General features: G+C 36.8%; 1 protein-coding gene across 2 annotated transcripts; it reads left to right on the forward strand.

The window, feature by feature from the left end:
* Positions 1 to 3824: 3824 nt before the first annotated feature.
* Positions 3825 to 18511, forward strand: LOC143445680 (uncharacterized). 2 transcript variants are annotated; one of them, XM_076944953.1, is made up of 20 exons: positions 3825 to 4247; positions 4556 to 4718; positions 4974 to 5138; positions 7163 to 7277; positions 7437 to 7617; positions 7689 to 7842; positions 7931 to 8131; positions 8188 to 8349; positions 14020 to 14226; positions 14300 to 14419; positions 14493 to 14569; positions 14659 to 14821; positions 15052 to 15150; positions 15475 to 15596; positions 15690 to 15813; positions 16056 to 16211; positions 16687 to 16862; positions 17001 to 17190; positions 17353 to 17519; positions 17607 to 18511. In XM_076944953.1, the coding sequence occupies exons 1-20, from the start codon at positions 3940 to 3942 to the stop codon at positions 17818 to 17820; spliced, it is 3264 nt and encodes a 1087-aa protein (XP_076801068.1). In that variant the 5' UTR covers positions 3825 to 3939; the 3' UTR covers positions 17821 to 18511. The 2 variants fall into 2 exon arrangements, with proteins under 2 accessions (XP_076801068.1, XP_076801069.1); XM_076944954.1 differs by lacking the exon at positions 3825 to 4247 and having other exon boundaries at positions 4596 to 4718; positions 5006 to 5138.
* The last annotated feature ends 2438 nt before the right edge of the window (positions 18512 to 20949 follow it).

Consider the following 20949-nt stretch of genomic DNA (forward strand, 5'->3'; position numbering starts at 1 on the left):
ATGACAAAGCTGGCCAACGCCAGCAAGCAACACAGGCAAGCTGCAAGCATAGCTCAAAGAAAAGATGGAAGCAAAATCATCAAGACGAATGAAGCTGTGTGGATTGATCATCATCATCGAGACGAACCTCTACATTGTAGAGTCTACAACGTGCATCTGCTTCCGATTAAGTCAAACCCGGTAAAGTGCATTACTCATTTCTGAATAAATCCTTGCTTATTCTTGGTGTTAGCATATTTCAGCCCACATATTACATGTTAATAATAACAACCATATTCAATACGTTTTCTTGAACTGATGTTACCTTATAGATTGTATGTCCCCAAGGACAACGCGCACGTAAGTTCCTGCCATAGTTATACCTTATATTTCTTCTGCGTCACCCACGCATCATATAATCATAAACCAGACCTTAAATTTGAACTAAAATGTAATGTGTTCTTTACCCCCTATCGACTTCTATCTTTACTTATTTTTCCATCTTATGTTTTGAGGTAAATGATTTTTTATTTTATTTGCATGGACACAGGCTAAATAAGCCAAATGCTTATCTCACCGGATCACTTATTCCCATTATCTACCTACAAAGCATTCTTTTAGTTTTTTCTTATGCTAAGCAACTTTAGCATAAGAAAGAACTTTTTCAACTCGATTTACAAATAGGGTACCGCATAAACTTGCATAGAGTAAAGGCAAGGAGAAAACGAATGGAAGCGAATCGCGATTTAAACTTATTACTCAGATTGAACGAACTTTTATTTTCTTCTCCTGCATTGCAAATCCTCTTATCCTAACCCACCCTTATACTTACATTATCTTGCATGAAAAATTCGGCAAACCAAACGCGTTGTCCGATGTCATTTTGTGCCAAAATATTGAAATGCTTTTAGTTATAACGGCAATAATTTTGCTCAATCTCTTAGTGTTATGTTTTGTGTCCATTTATGGTATAAGGTACTTGTTTTTATTTTACTTTGGTTGTGGTATGAGTAAAAGCTATAAGAAAAGAATATGAAAACATTTAAAAACCCTTTACTACAACATAGTAGTAGCGAAAAACTTTTACTGCTGTTTTTTCTATTGCATGTATTAATTTGTGTGGTTTTCGATGACTGCGAAAGTCTGGCAGGAGAGAACACAAACGCTGCATTCTCAAGACTTGCAAGCTGTCAAAGCCAACATTCACTATCTGGAAGCTTTCATAAGTTGAGGGCATTATTATGGCGATTGTAATACTGTAGTAAATTGTAATAATTTATATAATTGGCGTTTTAGTAAGCAATTGTGTGTTCTCTAGGTAAGAATGTTTATATTATCAAAAACGTGGTAGCCTACTGTATTTGGTTATTTTTGTCATTCAAACATTTAATTCCTAAACCGACATACTTGACACAGTATTTTATTGTTTGTAAGTTGCGTCGTATATGCAATCAGAGTGTACGAAGTTAGATGGTACTTGTGGTAAAGAATCTCGGTGACGTAGAATATGTTACATTTTAGTCGTTACCATGAAATACTTTTGGACACATGTCATGACGTAAATAACTCTCTCTGATTGGCTGAACATAGCGATATAAAAACCGAGTCTAGGTTCAAATCGCTTTCTTTTGATTTATCATTCAACTCGTATTATACTTTAGTCTCAAGTGGTATATGAAATTGTTTCTGATGTAATTACGACTACATTTTGGAACATATGAATTTGGACTTTATGAAGGTTGTGCTGACTTAAAGGAACAACCATAGATAGCATAAACAACGGAGTCAAAATAAAATAGACAATGAGTTCTAATAGAATGACAAAAACTTTTGGCTTTTGGCCAACCTACAAAAATTAACCCCAATTCCCCACATCGGATTGAAGCGTATCGTTTTCGTTTACTCATTCACGCTCAACTAACTCGACTAACTGTTCTCTTCTGTTCTCTTCTCGCGGTCAGCTGGTTTTCCATACAGCAGGGGCACGGCGTAACAAGAAAAACTTCTATAAATGTATCACTTGTAGAAATAAGTCAGGTGTTTTTGCTACTAACCTCTCAAAGTCCGATCAGTTTACGACGTATAGTTTTCAGGTAAATTGATGATTGAACATTTGTGTGCAGTGTCGGCCACACATAGTTTAAATAGTAATGTCGCGCACCCGGTTTAGATAGGGTTAAGCTGGATACGGGCAGTAAAGGCTACTTAGGCCGTAAATCTGTAAATATTTTTGACAAACCAGGAACTTAGGCTAATGCAGCTTAATTTCTATTCTTTTTTTTATGTCCTTTTTTAAAACTGTTTTAAAAACGCCTAATTTAGCAAATGTTTTAAATAATTGAATTCAGCTTAAAATGTAAATGCTTAAGCTTTAAATTCCAAATGTACGATGTGATCGTATTAATTCATATAGCAGCAAACAACAACAGCCTTGGTTAAACCACTGGTTAAACCACCGCTCCAGCAAGCCCTTATTGACGGACGCTGATATTTGCCAAAGGTAAATAGCGGCGTTACCTTTTCGCAACCCTGCTCCTCATTCTACAAAAGTTTCATTTGCCACTGTCCTTCAGTTAGGCCTAAATTCTTGCCCATAGGCAGATCAGTTTCATTTTGGTATTTATATTTTGAGTGTACCCTATATTATGCTATTCAAAGCAATGTTCTTAGATGGAATGCAGATCGTTTCCATAATCGAAACTGGACATCAACAAAGTTGAATTCGAATTTCTGTTTGCTATCGTACCGTAACGCCATTTACTTTTACATGAAAGCTTTGGTGGCATAAGACGTGTAATTTAGGGGAAGGTTGGTCAAGCCGACTTTGCAGGGTAGTTGACTCACGACCAATATTCAATCATGCATGAGTGAGGGACCAAAACAAATTCCGTGTATTTACTTGTCACAATGCATCACGACGGCCATGTTAGTTAGATTTATTCTGTAGTAGAAAGACTTTAAGAGTTATGTCAGTAAATGTAGCTTTTAGTCAAAAAAGTAAATTTATTCAAGTTAGTTTGCAAGTTTGCCGCTTTAAAGTAGAAGTTTGTATGCAGCCAATTTCTTGCAGGTGCATTATATGCGTTTTTTCTCGTAAACAATTGTTGTTTTAAATTGACCTAAAAAGTTATTATGGACGTTTTTTTTATTAAAATACCCAAGATGCTAGTTGACCCACAGGCTGTCGTCCTAGTTGACTAATTGAATGTATATAACTTATATGCCTAAACACATGGGCACCAACAAATCCCAAAAAATGCAATCAGTATGCGTGCAATGGTTGCGACTTTTCCTGCCCAGCAAGAAAGAGTTGCTTTAGCTGGGCTATTAGTAGATAGTACCGACACCGCATTTTGATAGTACCGACACCAACATTAACTTAAAGTTTGCCACTACTGCAATCAAGTATTTATGTTATATTTTTACAAAAGAGTAAATTTCAGAAAAAGGGTAAAGTTTGGCACTATGCAGGCGGTATAATTTCTCCATTAAGGTACGGTTCACAAATGGAAGAATAAAAAACACCTGTTGCATACCTTTTTCTAACATTACGGAAGCAGGCTAAGTTCAAAAAGGTTTGAACAATTCTATTGAAACAATATTTTCATGTATCACGAGTCATAACTAAAAGTTGACATAAACATTCTTATTTCAAAATGTTTGTACCTGAATGATGAACGAACACTTGATTTTGCGTGGTGTTGTGTGATTGTGATGTAGGATTGTAGGCCACTTGCTAAAAGTGAATCAAACATATGAATTTTTTCAGTGATAATTGGTTACTCTTAAATGTAAATTACAGCAAATAATATAGCGTAATATGGCAATGTTTGTGCTATAAGCTGTATAAGCAAATATGTTTTTAGAACACGGACTTTATAAGGAACAGTTTACAAAATGAATCCTTCTGAGAATTGATCGCCTTCAGAATTTAACCGTTCCCTTAAAACAGCTTAAATCATGACGGTTCGCTTTTACCTGCTGCTTGTATGGCTCTGCTTGTATGCTATTATGGCTAAGGCTGGCGAAATTGGAAGCGCACCGATACGACCTGGGATGCGACCTGTGATGCAACCTGACCTATCCAACCTGCACTCATTTAAAGAAACGGTGTTAGGAAACAAAACAAAATATCCTTACAGTATCCCACCGAGTACTTGGCTGAACGCTCCAGCGTTTACTTGCATTACTGAAGATACAGTGGAAATTCTTGGAAGAGAAATCCACTTCAGTACTGTTTTTCAGGAGTTACATAAAGTTACAAAAGGGTAAGTCAACAAAAGAATATTTGTAATTGTTAACAAGTTTTACCTACATTCTGATTAAATCACCAATAAAGGTGTAAATGTTTCCAAACTATGTTAGGATGTAGCAGAAAACAAACACATAAGAACAACCATAGGTCTTAACAAAGTTATTATGATTAAGTCTGTTTCCGACTCCAATTGTTGTTATTATAACATAAACATTGTATACAAACTGTTGCTTATTATAGGTTTATCATGAATTCTATTAGTATTTGTTGTAAAGCACTTCCATTTTTTATCCAAAAAAATATCGCTTTCTACTTGTACAGGCGATTTCCGGTTAAACAAATAACGGACGCGGAATCTCCGTTTGAAGTTAAAATTCGAGGAGATTGTGTTTACCTTGATGATGACGTCAGTTTACCGGGACTTAAAAAACTTACAATTTACGCACGAAAATTCATCTCCAATGGAAACACCTTAACCCTAAAGGTAAACTAAGAAATGATCAACTAAATATCGGTAACTTCAAAACCCAAAGGAACTATATACAGTTAGCTGTTTGTGATGGACGTCAAATATCTCTAACAAATGATTTCGCAAACTTGCTTTAAAAATTTAAAAATCGAACAACCTGCTATATCAAATTAAGGCAAAAATCGTTAAGAAGCTGACTGTAAAATTTCTTTTCGTTTTTATCAAGCAGTGATTTTTGTGCTTATTGTTCCATCGTAACTGTTTAATCAGGCGCCAGAAGTATGTCACCAGATTATTGATAGGATCGGAGGATGTTCCAGCATGGGAAAAGCTGCAAAATCGTTTAATGGTGCTGATGGGAAGTCTGGAATTGCAAGTCCTCTGGTTGAAATTTATGCTCAGAGGGTAGAAGGCAATGCAGAAATCATAAGTGAGGTAACTGTTTTGACAATTATAAATATACATCGATACTTGATAAACATTGTATATCTTTAAGCTAAGTTATACCTTAGAACATGTATTGCACTTGTCAAATCAGATTCTGTCGTCAAGTTAGGTCTTCATTTAGGGTTTGGTGACACTTAATCACGCGACACTTAATCACGCGACACTTAATCACGCGACGCTTAATCACCGACACATAATCACTAGGACATTTAATCACGCGACACTTAATCACGCGACACATAATCACTAGGACATTTAATCACGCGACACATAATCACTAGGACATTTAATCACGCGACATTTAATCACACATTTACAATGTTTATTTACAATTTACAGCAATGTTATGCATGGGAAATGTAAGCAACTGCACGAAGATAGACTAAAATCTCGCTTGACAGATAACGGTCAACTGTGTTTTGCACACGCAGTTTCAGTGCCTTGTACCGCATTGGAATAGAAGGTTGAGTACCAGCAATTCCTTGCAGAAACGTTGCACGTTGCATTTGAATGTCTTTTTCAATTCCCTGTATGAAAGTCCACAATGTCGGGTGGTGGCATTGAAAAAGCACTTGGAGACCAAAATGCCAACCTTCGACTGCATTTGTGGTTCTTGCAATGCAACCTGCCCCGGCTTCGTAATGATTCCAACTTTCGATTGGAAAGATGGCTGAGCCGTAATTTTCACCACGTCCCGGACGTCGTCTGCCTCTGATATATGTGTGTTCGAAATACGAAAGCAGCTCAGGCATCTTCTCGTGATCGGGCATGCTATCAGCTAAGATCAGAAATGACTAGACTACGTCAGAGGAAGGGACCATGGCTAAGGCTGGTAAACACCGAACAGCTGTTCTTAATTCGTCATTAGACTCGTAGTCACATTTCATGCCAATTTCATTATCTTTGCGCAAGACGCTTTGCGTTAGGTGACGCTTTGGCTTTAGGCCAACCTTAAAAACAATCCACATCGCCATCCCCACAGAGAGATGCACACGAGCTTGAATTACTGAATTTTCCTCACGCTTTTCCGACATCCAAGTGATTATGGGTCGCGTGATTAAATGTCGCGTGATTAAGTATCCAAGTCGCGTGATTAAATGTCCTAGTGATTATGTGTCGCGTGATTAAATGTCCTAGTGATTATGTGTCGCGTGATTAAGTGTCCTAGTGATTATGTGTCGGTGATTAAGTGTCGCGTGATTAAGTGTCGGTACACCCTTCATTTAGGTGTATGCGACCTAGGTTCATTTGCCTGGCTCGTACTCCATCAGACTTTGCTACAAGCACATATCATCGTAGAAGAACGAACTATTATAATGCTCAGACTCATAAACTATTACTAAAATATAGCTTTATGTTTTAGCTACTTTCGATGAAAGAGAGTTTCTAAAATACTATTTATGTGTATAAGGTAGCCTCCAAACCTGGCGTAAAGTTGCTCACCCGTTAATTGATTGTTCATTCAGTTCATTAAACTAAGTTAAAAATGCAAATACATATAAAAAAATTAATTTAATTTTAGTTATAAAATTTAACTGTTTTGTCTTAAGTTGATTGAGTTTATTATGTAAAACAAAGCCCTTTTTAAAATTAAGTAAATTCTAGTTGTACATACATACTGTGCATCATACATAGTACATACATACAATACATTGTCCAAGTGCAACCCCAAATATAACACAAAACTGTACACAACTAACCCGTTTCTATAGTTATCCGGCGTTGCCATGTAAAAATATAATACTTCTGCAAGTATCTCGTATAGTTATGTGAAGGCTTTATCTTAATCAAAATTTTGTAGCTATTGTAACGTTTACAAAATTTGTTAATACAGGTATAAAGGCTGCGTCAAGGTTGTGAAAAGAGCAGCTATAATTGGAAACTTTCATTACAAAGCCTTAAAAGTCTTTACACATGTGCATTTAGACAAATGTTGTAATTATATTATGAGCTAAAATTAATAAACAGCAAGCAGTCAAATTTTTGATTCTGGTATTATATATGTTTAAAAGGGATCTGATGGAAACAAGGGTGAGGACGGTGGTGATGGACGTACTGGAGATCGTGGGCCTAGAGGGCCATCGCCATCTTGTTACCGCAGCGGATTGTCATGTCCTGATTTAAAAGGTACAACCGTGCAAGCACTATTTTGTCTTCACCATTTTAGGAGAATAAATAGAATTTAATTATATAGTTGCTTAAAAGAACCTTTATAAATAACATCAATATCAACAACATCAATCTCAACTTTTAACAACCATTACGTCTTGTACGTCGAAACTGCAGGTTATCCCGGATACCCGGGCAGAAATGGAGAAGATGGTCGCAGAGCTGGACGTTCGGGAAATGGTGGAAATTCTCAAAAAGTTACGCTTAACACTGAATCCATATCAGGATTATTTAAAGTCTTCCAGCAAACTGGTAAAGGGGGACCCCCAGCCAGACACGGATCCGGAGGAAGAGGAGGGTATGTGCTAGCATCGCATCCGTCACTTCTTCCAATTAGGTTTTGCTTAATACTTGATTTGTGCATAATAGTCCTGGAGGAGAAGGCGGATGTGGAGTGGACTGCAGAGTGCGTGGAAACAGTTGCAGACCAACATCAGAGTGCGTTCGTGGCAAACTGGGGCAGCCTGGTGTGTCCGGAAGATGGGGTCGTTCGGGGTCCCGGATTTACCCAAGACCAAATAAGGTGGCACTTCGAGGGACGTGCAAGACATGGTAAAAAATAAAACTATATGGACTACGGATTGAGTAACTGAAGGATTTTAATTTAACAGGGAAATGATGGGATTATCGAAAAGTCGATTTTACGCAAAATCAAGAGCTTAAAAGGATGGTTCATTGAAGACGTTGAACTGCTGGAACTCATTCATCGCCAAGGAGAGTTGCTTTTTCAAAAGAACAGAACCGACGAAGCACTTGAAATCTTTTTGTTTTTACAATCCGTGACAGATGTTGAATCTGCAATGTACAAGCAGGTGAGAAACTTTGGTCAATATCATCTTCTACCGGAAAATCTCGGTTTTGTCACTAGGTCTCATCGCGAATGATAGCACTTGAGCAAGGGTTTGATTTCTATGGCAACTCCGTCGTCTACGCTTCTAATTTGGGTTGGAGGTATTTGAAGGAAAGAACCTCCGATTTGCTTACGGCAGGCGAAAGATACGAAACTACTTATAACACAGTGAAAGACAAGGTTTGATCAAAATTGTTTTCGTTTTTGTTTATTCACGATTAAAAGGATTTTTGCACGCGAATAAAGGATTTAAAAAAAAGAACGAGATCAAAATTCATTTCGTTTAAATTACAGCAAGTGTTGGTACAATATTTCTCCGTTTTGGAGGCGTATACATGTTATATAAATCTTTATATTCAGACAGATGCAATTGATTAGGAATGATAACATATATAGTTGTGATAGGATGTCATTTTATGTTTCACAATACACATTATGAGAATGAAGCATAGACAATGTGAATACATGATGAGAGTACTATAATGAGTGTTCTTGGTACAATATTTCTCCGTTTTGGAGGCATATACATGTCATGTAAATAATTATATTCAGACAGATGCAATTGATGAGGAATGATTACATATATATTTGTGATAGATTGTCATTTTATATTTCACAATACGTATTATGAGACTGAAGCATAAACAGTGCGAAGACAAAAGTAGGTAAAGGCGTACATTCCAGAACGCATATATAAACACACAAATGGTATAGACGTTACATGTTCAGAGGGGGGTGGTAAGGTTTCTTACAATGTCTGGGTTATTTTTGCGTAGGGTGGAGATTCTGTATTTAAAACTTCTGTAAATATCGTTCGACAGTTTTTCTGAGGAGAACTGTTGGTTCTCGATTACGCATTTAAGTCTCGTTTTCCATATTTGGTGGTTCATCGTTGTAATTAGTACGGTGAGAACTTTGTCGGTGTTTAGTTCGAGTCCCATGTCGTGCCTGAGGGCGCACAGCTTCTCGACATTTTCTTTATTAATTTTTAGGTTTAATGTTTTTTCGGCGATCGTTATTGTTTTTTTCCATTGTATCTTGGTCTGGGGGCATTTGTGAAATAAGTGGTAGTCGGTATCTGGTCCGATTCTACAAAAACGGCAGCTGTTTTTTGTTGTTGGTGCGTATTGGTTTATATCTGTGTTAAAAGGTAGCAGGTTGCTTTCGAGTTTAAAGTTAAAGGTCCGTAGATAGCTTGGGAGTTCAGGGCAGTGTATTCTCTCCCATCTTTTGCGTTCTGTTTGGGTATTTCTGGATTGTGTTCTTGGTTTGCTTATTATTCTGTTGTACGTTTTTTTTAGACTTCCGCAGATGAGGTCAATTTTTTTCAGATCGTATTTTTTAATAATTTCGATTACTTTTTCATAATATGGGGATCGGATGTCGGTGTGGGGGAGATTGTTTAGGTGTACAACTTCTAAAGTTCGGGGAATTACGTGGCCAATCTGGTATTCGATATAGCTGTTGTGGGCGCTAAGGGGCTCGTTTAGAACTCTGGCAAGGCAGTATTTTCTGATGGATTTTAGATACATTAAGTCCGCGTATATTTCGAAGTTTGGGAGGTTTAGGCCGCCCTCGAGTTTCGGGAGTTGAAGGGTGTCTATATTTACGTGGGGGAATTTTCCTACTGCGTAATTTTTTACTTTTTCGTTTATTGATCGCATTCTGTTTACTGGGGGAGGATACGTTTGCGCCGCGTTGTTGGTGATTGCTAAAAGCTTCGATTTGATTAGAATTTCTTTAGCGTCGAGCGTGGCGTACGTTTTTTTAATTTCTTCTATTTTGTTTTCGACTTGTTTTTGGGTTTCTTGCCAGAGGTGGTTCAAATTTATTATTCCGATTGTTGTGCCGAGTAGATTTAGGGTTGTTTTGTTCCATTTTATATCTGGTAGTAGGAGTGTTGGGGGGTCGCCGTTTATTATCAGGCCTTGGGTTTTTTTGATGTTTAATTTAAGTCCCGAGGCGGGTTTAAATTTTTCGACGAGGTCTAGGGCTTTTTCAACTGAAGCGATATTTTTCAGTGTTAGAGTCACATCGTCTGCATAGCTGACATTCTTAATTTCTCTTCGACCGCTTAATTGGATTCCTTTTATGTCTTGGGTTTTGCTCAGTTTTTCAGTCAAGGGTTCGGTTGCGATTAGAAATAAAAAAAAGCTTAGTGGGTCGCCTTGTCTTACTCCTCTGTCTAGCGTTATTTCCGCTGATCGGTGACCGTTTATCATAATTTCGGCGGTGCTGTCTTCGTATAGGTTTTCGATAATGTGCCGTATTTTAGTGGATAGATTTATCGCGCACAGAGTTTTTTTTAGCCAGTCTTTTTCTATAGAATCGAAAGCTTTTTCAAAGTCTAGTGAGACAAGAAACGCCTCGAGCCCTCTTTTTGAGCTCTGTTCGAAGAGGTCTCTTAGAAGGGTGGTGCCTTCGCTTATTGTTTTTCCCACCGTTGCGAACTGGGAGTCTCCTATCAAATTTGGCATAATTTCTTTTAATCTGTTTGTTAATATTTTGGTATATATTTTGTATTCTACGTTTAGCAGCGTTATGGGCCTATAATTTTTTAGGTCTGCGTCATCTCCTTTTTTGTGGATGAGAGTTATGATACCTTTTTTTATTTCCCTGGGGATTACTTTTTGGTCAAACCAGTATTGTATGAGCTCTCGTATTTCGTTTCTTATTAGTGGCCAACATTCTTTATAGAGTTCTGCGGATAAGCCGTCAGGGCCGGGTGATTTTCCGTTTTTCATAGATTTTACTGCGTTTTCAATTTCTTCTATGGTTATTGGTTTTTCTAGATTTTTGTTATCTTCCGTATTTAATTTTCGGGTGGTTTCGTTTAAGAAAGCATACTGCGCGTTTTCGTTCGTTTCCGTTTTTTTGTACAATTGTTCGTAGAATGACTGAGCGAGTTTTGTCATTTCTTTTGGGTTTTGAGTTGGGAGGAAGTTTTCATCGTAGAGTTCGGATATAAACGTTTGTTTCTGTTTGTTTTTATATTTTTGAAAAAACGCTTTGCTGCCTAGTTTTCCTTCGAATTTTCTGTTTTTGGCCGTTTTTTCTATGGTTTCTTTTTTTCTTTGGTTTCGTAGGTTGCGTTTTGCGTCGAGGTATTCGCTGTATGTTATTTCATTGTTGCCTAAGGCTGCGATTGCATCTTCGTAGGCTTTTTTCGTTTCTGCACTTTTCTCGTTGTTTGCCGCGTTCATTTCTTTGGTAGATCGGCGTATCAGCGTTTTTAGTCTTTTTTTAATTTCGGTCCACCAGTCGCTTGGATTGTCGAAGTACAATGGCTTGAGCGTTGCCCAAAGCGGCCATTTTTCTTTTATCGCGTTTAAAAAAGGTTCAAATTTGTATATCTGCGTGTTGTTTATCCATCGGCGTTTTCCCCTTGGTGGGGGGGCTGTAACATTGATGTGGATTTTTACGATTTTATGGTCTGACAGGTGCGTGTGCTCGTATTCTATTTCCGTAGCCGTTATGTTATTTGACAGGTAGAATCTGTCTAGGCGCGATTTACTGTTGCCGTCTTGCCAAGAGAACTGTTTTTCGTTGCCCTTTAAAGTTCGAAAGTGGTCTTTTAGGTCATGGGTTTCGCATAGGACTTTCAGTTCGCTTTTCCTTGCGTTGATTCGCTTCGGGGGGTCTTTATCGAGTTGGGGGTCGTCGACGATGTTAAAATCGCCTGCGAGTATTGTCGGGACGTTGTCTGTGAAATACTGGTGGGCGCGTTCAAAAAATAGGTTGTTTTCGTTTGTCGAGTGGCCTTTTACATTTGGGGCGTAAACATTTATGAGTTTTATTACTTCGTGGTAAATTGTTAGGGTCGCAGCGATCAGTCGGCCCTCTTCGTCCAGGTCCCATTTCTTAAATTCTATGGCTGGGTGGTTAATTAAGATTGCTACTCCTTTGTTGGGCATTGATTTTCTAGAACACGAGTTAAATATTGCTTTATCTTTGCCCCATTCCGAGCGCCATTTTAATTCGTTGTGCGGAGCACATCTGGTTTCTTGCAGCAGGTGCACGTGCGCGTCTTGCCTTTTTAGGAATTCGAAGAGTTCTGTGCGTTTCGATTTGCAATTAAGCCCTTGGCAATTTAAAGTGTTTAGTTTGAGATAAGCGGCCATGAGGGTAATTAAGATAAGAGATTTGGTGGGTAACAATGTACGTTCTACTTCTGTAAAAAACACGGGTAAAGGTTTTGACATCACAAAAAACAAATAAGTTCTAAAATAATATTATAAAGTGTGGTTCGTTTGCATCTCATCTGGAACATGGCTATAGGTGCATACATCACATTGAAACTGTCTGTATCTATTTGTATATTGTAAGTTGTTATCATCACAATGACATAAGAACCATGTGTTTAAACAACTAGGGCATTCTATTTTTTCATTTGCTGTTGGCCTCATCACTTCGGCCCCACATTTGCATGTAATTTTTGACGTACCTTCATCAATTGAACTATTAAAGACGGTGCTTGTGTCGTCTGATCCTGTGCTGTCAGTTTCCGAGTCTTCGTGTTCTTTGTGTTTTCGTGGGGGAGGTTTTTCGTCGCTCGAATTGTTAGGTGTTCTTTCCCTTCGCTTGGTGCTTTTCTGCCTTTGTTGGTTTTCCCGGTTCGAGTAGGCGGCTGCTATGTCTCTTTGTCGTTGTGGCGTTGTTTCTTCGGTTATGCTAGTGGCTAGAGGAGAACCATCGAATAGGTCAAACAATTGTTTTTCGATTGCGTTACCTTTCGTTTGTTGCTTGTTTGCTGGTGTGGAGTGCTGTACTTTGTTGTATCTCGGCTGTACAGATTCGGCTGGAGTTGGGTCGGGTTCGTCTGTGGCATCGGGGTTGTTTTGTGTGAAGGTGATTCCTTCCGTCGTTGTGTGGTTTTGCTGGTCTTCCGAAGTGTGTGAGGTTTTTGCTTGGTTTTGGATTCTGTATCGGCAATCTCGCACGAGATGTCCTGGTTCCGAGCAGTAACTGCATGTTTTTTCCTGTCCTTCGTATTCTATCCAAAAGCGATAGTGTCCAAAGTGGATATACGAAGGTGGTCTTACTTTTTCCAGATTTTCTTTTTTGTACGTCAGGATTCTCCGTCCGTCTTGCTTTCTGCATATTGTGTCTTTTGCATGGATTGCTGGTTTTACGTAGCCCATTCTGCTAAATGCTTCGTCAATCGCTCTTTGAGGAAAGTCAATGGGGACCCATCCTACTGTTAGTTTTGCATATTCATCGCCGTGTGCAATTACGTTTGATATGTTGTCTCTATGCTTGAGTTTTTCAGCCACTCTTAAGGCTCTCTCCTTTGACTGGCATGTGAGTTCAACTATCTTTCCTGGGCGTTGTACTATGCCTTCTATGTCGGATAGTTGAACTTTAGCTGAAGTTAGCAACAGATATATTTCTTTCCTTGTTGCGTGGTCCGTCAGTTTAATTGAGACTTCTCTATCTTTATTGTAATCTGCTGGAATTTTAAATTTCCATTCCTCTCTTCTTTTTACTCTGTCTGCATATGTCAGAGCCATATCTTTCTTTCCCGTTAGGGAGGGGGGGAGGGGTATAGTCCTAAAAAGGACTTTTTGTTTTTTACCCTCTTGTTGAATCTGCTGCGTGAGACTGTCTGGTAGTAGTAATCGCTTAATTAGTTGCCTGAGTGGTTTGTAGAGAGTTTGATAAAGAGCTTATCTAGCACTTGCCTTGCAACTAAAGTGACGTCATAGTTTTCGTTCCATAGCGCCAACGTGTGGTAAACATGTTCTAATTGTTTAACATACAACACTAATTGTTTTAGTGTTGTATGGTCGACAATTGTTTCGTACTGCAATGAGCCTACTTACAAACATGGCATATATTTGATGCTTGTAGATGGATAATATCATTCTAGTTGCGGAGACAATGCATGACGCGGTTAAAATCGATATAACAAGGTCAAATCGAGAATTAGGGTATAAGAAAAATCAAATCACAGTAGAAAGCGATCTTTACGTAAAATCTTTGCGACAACTTGAAGAAACGATGAGAGAAGAACAAAAACAAATTGAAGAACTTATTCCTACCCTTATAAGAGAAAAGGTAAAGGTTCATGTTCTTATTTTAATATTAAATTCATTTTCGTAAGCAATGCAACAGATTCATTTATTTCCAGGAAGAAGAAGAACGAAGACGGTTAGGAAACCTCTTTTTAGATTTTTTTAGCGCAATTTTAGGGTTTCCAGTTGCTTTTGCGGGAAAAAACCCTCAGTTAGCATTTGACAGCACTAGAAAAGTGAGTTGCAACAAACTATTTCTTATTTGCTTGTTTTGATGTTTTATTAATGATATTGCAAATATTTCGACAGGTTTTTAATGTGTTTGCTAGTATCCCAGGATGCTCAGTACCAACATTTAATGAAGCAAAAGATACTTTGGAACTGAGGTAATTGATAAAAGATAAAAGTTCATGGTGCAAAAATGAGCTTATATAGAATGTGTCTCTGAATGAGTCATGACACTAGATTTGTTTAGGTTAAATTTTGCAAATGAGTACGAAAAAATGGAAGATTTTGACTTATCTACAATGAATGTGTCTGCTGTGCCTATAATAATGCAAAGTGATTTTGCTAAAAACAAAGGGAAACTTGTGCAAGAATTTGGATGTTTGCTAGACAGAGAGGGAAAAAGCGAATCGGTTTGTTGCGTTTTTAGTTATATGTCAACAATACCTGAGTTGTGTATGCTCCCGTACATAGAGTAGAATATAGGAAACCAAAATAAGGTTGTTCTCATTGGAATGTATATTCTTCTTTACTTTCACTTGTATCAAGTGAAATTATTCTTATAGAGTCTATAAAGTCTATAATATAGACTTTACATCGCAACCTTACATTGTTTAATCAACCAACCACCTTTATTATTCAGCTAAAAGGCTTTGAAAGAATTTTGGATGACTTTTTTCGTGATGGAGACTTGCGCATTTCTCTGATTAACAAAATAATCAATCTTGAAACTGAGAGTAAGGTAAAATATAATGGAGACAAAACTCCAACCCAATAACAAGCGTGTTCAGCCCCAACCTATCGCTTCCATATAGATGTATTTTTATACTGTAAATGTACATCGTGTGAAGTTTACGCATAACCGCTAACTATTGTACCATCAATATGGATCAAGTAGCCTTCTTTTTATCGTTAGGCTATGAAGATTTCATTTGGCAGGGCCTTTGGCAATTTTTTGCAATAATCTTGATCAACTAACAAGAACAAAACACTAATTTATATTAAAAAATCGTAACACGCCCGGAAAGAGTTTCAAAAAAAAACATAACTGTGTGTTTTTTTGCAGCAAACTAACTTTAGCCTGGGTTTAGTAAACGAATGGAAAACTTCCGTAGAGGCACTGGTATCATCATCGACAGAAAGTATTCCAATGTCTGTTAAACAAGACTTTACTGATTTACTTTACAGGTACATTTTTATGAAACGTAAAATACAGTTTAAAATAAAAAGCAACAACATGCCCATCAAAGTCAGTTTTACTTATATCCTTGTCTATATCAGTGTGTATGAACAAAACGAAGCAACGATCACGCGATCTTTGTATGAGCTCGCCAAAGCTTATCAATTCATGAGTTTGTGGAAATTTGACGCATTGGAAAACTACTTAAACACATATGGAGACCGGGTACGTGATATGAATTTGGGTTTTTAAAGTAAATTTAAGTATTGTACAAGTTAACTGTATAAAAATCTTGCCAAAACGATTTGTTGATTCTTTTACTGAAACGAAGCAAGTATTTTATGTATAAGAAAGAACAACAAGTCACCTTTGTTTGGTAAATATCACATGTTATAAACATATTTTTAACTTATTTATTGTTTATTTGATAATATGTAATGGCAAATTCATTCTGAACCAATTCATAGACATTAACTGACAATCTTGGTTCTTTAAATGGAATGTTTCATTTTGTGGAAATCATGCAAACACTAGAGGATGAAAGAAACAGGTTTTTAAACTTAATTTCTACATCTGCTGGAGCACGTGCTCACACATACACCGTGCTACGGGAATTTGACGACGTAAGTACAGTACTGTATATTAAAATACTAGCAGTTAATACTAGCAAACTAAATGTTTGTTTTCTGTGTGCACCTGCATTCTGTGGTTACCAGAGTGGCAGCAACTTCTCTATCCAATTCTTTTCGAGCATGGTACTGGGCTCCCGAAATTACTGTGAATGCTTTTGGCTCACAAGTTTCCTGTTGAGATTGTTAAAGATAAAGATAGAAAATAATATTATTAATAATGTGCAAAATTCGTAAAGCACCCTAATACTGCACATGAAACCGCTAAAAGGTAATTTACAACCTTTAACTGGTTTCCGATTTTCCAGCGTTTTTAAATTAACTGCTTCACTATTATAAATTCGAGTTTTTGGAACTATGTTAGTTCATATTCCACGTGGACACTTGCGTTCAGCCATGACTAAAAATACCATTTCTCACTTTTCAACTTTTTGTAAAATTAATAGTTAGATTAGCTTTCTTCAATCAGACCACACATCCTGGAGTGTTGGACATGCTTCGAAGAAATGGACGGTTCACTGTACATCTCAATCTCGACCCAAACAATATAATAACAACCGGATGCTCATTTTGTTACAATGCTCGCCTCGTTTCAATTTATGTTGAATTAACAGGTCTATCGCAACCCAATGGCGTTCCATCTCGGTTAGTTTAATTACTGTATGTGATTGTATATCATGGTTGAAATTTATAGATTGTTTAGAATATATTTTCAGCTTTTGTGTTGCAGTGTTAACACTTTGTGGAAACTTTGAAAATGTAACGTATTCTCTTCCGTTGCAGTATTTATGTCAAAGTTTCTCACATGGGTGACTCCTACTTTTTGCTTCCACTTTCGAACGGAAATGACACTGTTGTCCATTTTCAACAAAAGCCAGAAGACGTTGATGGCGGTCACGTGATATTCTTTGACAGAACTCGACATGTAACTTCAGTATTAGATCCGATGTTACCCAAAAGATTAACGCAAACGGTATGTCTCATCTTTACTTAAAGATGAAGTTTTGTACTTATTTCAGTAAATCATTTTCTTCATTGATGATATATCTTTTTTGCCGAACTGCTTTTATGACAAAGGTTTTGGGTTCCCATCTCTGAGTTTACTTGATAAAAAAGCCTTAAAATTTCCTTTTAGGAAGGAAATAGATTTTGTCACGAATACGATAGTGCACAAGACTTCTTCGGTGGTCAACTGTGTAAGAGCCCGTATGCTACTTATGCCATCACCATTCCAAGAAGCCAGAAACTTTCCTGCAACCATCACGTTTCTGGAATGAACTGCGGAGAACTGGACTTTACAAGGCAAAATTCCTTTGCATGTTTTTTAATTTGTTTCACATCATGCAATATAATGATTTCAGCTTTGTTGATTATGTTGGTGTTTTTCAGGTTTAAGAAAGTTCGAATATTTCTGAAAGCCAGAGCATGGAGTGATTACGTTTCTTTACAAGATAAAAGCAGTAACAAGGTCTACAGTGATCTGAGTCAACAACCATCCTTTACTAGCACGGGTGGTGGTGCTACGAAAATTTTCGTACTTGGACTGAGTGCTGCGATGAATATAACGTTCACTTTTTTGGCCATTCTTATTCAACGCTTTTAAGCAATAATAGCAGTTTTGTTCAAGTAATCAAAAAATAACATTTCTTCATTACTTTGGTTTTAAAATTTTATTTTGTTTCACTTAGTTAGTATACCAAATGTTTTAAATCGCCCGTTTATTTTAAACGGATAATTTTAATAATGCAGTAAGCGATTATATATCTTTGGACTAATTTATTGTTATAGAAGCCTATAATTTAACTGAAGTTATCAAAATTTACAAATAAGTAACGCTATCGGACAAAATTCCAAAACATGTTTGCTTCAGTGTTCATTTAACTGTATCCAAGCGAATAGTTTATATGCAAATAACTTCATTTGGGCTTATTGCACATTTTCAACCATTCACGGAAGACAAGAACGGCCTTACTTTGTGTTCTTACCACCCGCAAGCAGCCGAATTGCTCACCAAAAAAATACCAAAAGGTATTTGTGTTGGTAATGACTAGGACAATTATTTTTTGACTTGTCAAAAAACGTCAAAAATTTACAACGTTAGGTCAAAAATTTTCAAAATTGTTTACAAAGTCAAAATTTTTTACCAAGTCAAAATTGTTTACAAACTGCATTGTCGTGGTGTCATAGAGGTTGCACTGTACGTGAACTTGTCATTTTACATTGTACACCTTGTAGCCTGCTTTATACTGTTGTAAATAAAATAATACTTATTGTGAATCAGCTCCTGCTTCGGTTTTGCTTTAGATAGTTCAATAACTTTATGTATTTTTAGTTTAAACAAATGTATTGAACAGTTTTTGTTGTGTCTTAGTTGCAGATTTTTGGCAGTGATTTGTAATTAGCTCATTTCCCTTTTCAGAATAGGCTAGGTCTGTGTTCATATTTTTGCCCTTCTTTACTACAATAATTTTAACTTTTTGTACAATAATGCGTAATTAAACTACTTGAGTTCTTCATATGTCAAAATTTGTCAAAAAAAGTTTTTTAATGTCAAAATTTTCAATTTTTAGGTCAAAAACTTTCGTTTTTTAGGTCAAAAAAATAATCGTCCTAGTAATGACTTATATGTAATCCCCCTACTAATGCGTTGAATGCAACAGATCTGTCTTGCATGAGAAAGTAACTGACCACAATTGAACGATTAGAAATTTCAATTCATAACCGCAAAAGAAAGGAATATCATTCAATCAATCCAATCATTCAGTCGTAGCTGATAAACCAATAACCATCTTTATGTCGGTAAATTTAAATGATATAGAAAAAAGTAATTTTGTTAAATTATTTTTTATTACATTTCACTGCTCACATTAATGAAACTTTTAATATAATTTCATAATATATAAGATATTTTAATATATTTGATCTCTTTGTGAAATGTTTAACTTTTGTTTCATGACAATCGTTGCTGGATGGATGTTAATAGCACGAGCGTACAACGTTTACTGTTAACATTTAGCAAACTCAGCTGCCTTCCGAGAATCAAAGGCCTATATATAATTAGAAATGATTAATGCTTTCCAGTAAGTCAACTCATTATTTGCTAAAGGCGTATATCGATAAAACGGTGATGCTATATATCATTACAACTTTCTTCAAACAATCTCTTCTGTAAGAAGTCCTTTCTTTTATAACAGGGTTGTTAAGAGATCAAAGATCAAAAAATGCCATAAGATCTTCTTTTTTTATTATACAGTAAATTTACTAAAAGACTGATTACTAGAAAATTCCTTTATGGGATCAACTGAAATTTAGCGTGTCAATTTTGTGTGCTTTCGACTACCATTCCATAAAATGCCACCACCATCCATGATTCAAAATTTTTTAACAGAGGCGCAAAATAAACACTAGAATTTTTGGTCTAAAAAAAAAACAATTTTAGCTACTTTCATGCCAATTTTTAGCCAAATTTTGCACCAGACCTGGTACAGTGAAGCACGCCAACTGCTAAGGTAATTACCAGGTTAGAACAACACCAACCATGCTGCCTTCTGATTGGTCTAAACCGGTTTTTTAAAGCCCTATGTAGGACGTCCAACAAATTCATAGAGATCTTAGTTTTAGGTCTTTGACGCCTCCTTAATAGACTTAAATATTTAGGCAGGGAAGCTTACCACAGAGCCGCTCCCAGCTGGTCATGTCCTGTAGCGTAAAATTTGCAATCAAAAAGCAAAGTTATATGCAATAGCGTGTTTAGGGCTGCGTTGGGTTGGGGAGAGGGCAATTTTTTACAAACTGGGTCTAAAACTCCATTGTTTGGCCATCCGCTCAAAATACGCAAAACGTTTGGGTTTTACGCCTTAAAATTAAGCAACAATGGCTACCAAATTTTAGCCTATCAAGCCGTTTCGAAATTAGGTGCAAGATGCGCGGAAAAAGTCTGCTGAAAAAGAAAACTCCAAAATCGATTTCCATCCGTATTGTAATTGACATGCACACTAATAGTTTTACGGTTATTTTCATTGAACTATTTCACCATGTATACAAAACAAAATTTGTTCTTAACTTCACTTCGGCTTCATTGACTTGTTTTTACATGGAACAAAGCTTCCATTTGAAAGGACCCGTTTTTGTTAAAAATTTTTCACACCAAGTGGACAAACTACGCGCGTATACAAATTTTTCTTTTAAGCACAAGGTAACGTGCGGATTGTAACGATCATGTTGACACGTTGGTTTAAGTCTACTCTTTTATCAGTGGGTTGCTGAGTAACTTTCAGTAAAGAAAATAGGCTACCAAAACGCAATACTTTAATTCTCCAAACCAAAAGCTATCCACAAGAAATTTTGGAAGACTTAAGCGACCAAAACGAAAAATAACTCGCAGATATTTCAGCTTTCGGTATAATTTCGTTTCTGGCACTCCGTTTTGTTTTTTCCTATTGGGCCATATCTAGCACATAAAACAGTTTGCAAAATTTTGGTTTGAAGTTCCGTAGGAATAATTCTGGTTTGAAAACTTTGTTTTTACATTTAATTTACGATATGATATATTTACTTCCTATACGGAGAGCACATTTCTTAAAATGGATGAAGCCATTTATCTCCATTTATACACCACAAGGTGTAATCTTATACTGTCAAGCCGAATTCCTCCGACCAAGAATATAGTCACGATTGGCTATAGCCAATCTCTGCTGCTCTTCTAACCTTTAATAGCATTCAATGTAGAATA

This window comes from Clavelina lepadiformis, chromosome 2, assembly GCF_947623445.1.
Source record: "Clavelina lepadiformis chromosome 2, kaClaLepa1.1, whole genome shotgun sequence".
NCBI lineage: Eukaryota > Metazoa > Chordata > Ascidiacea > Aplousobranchia > Clavelinidae > Clavelina > Clavelina lepadiformis.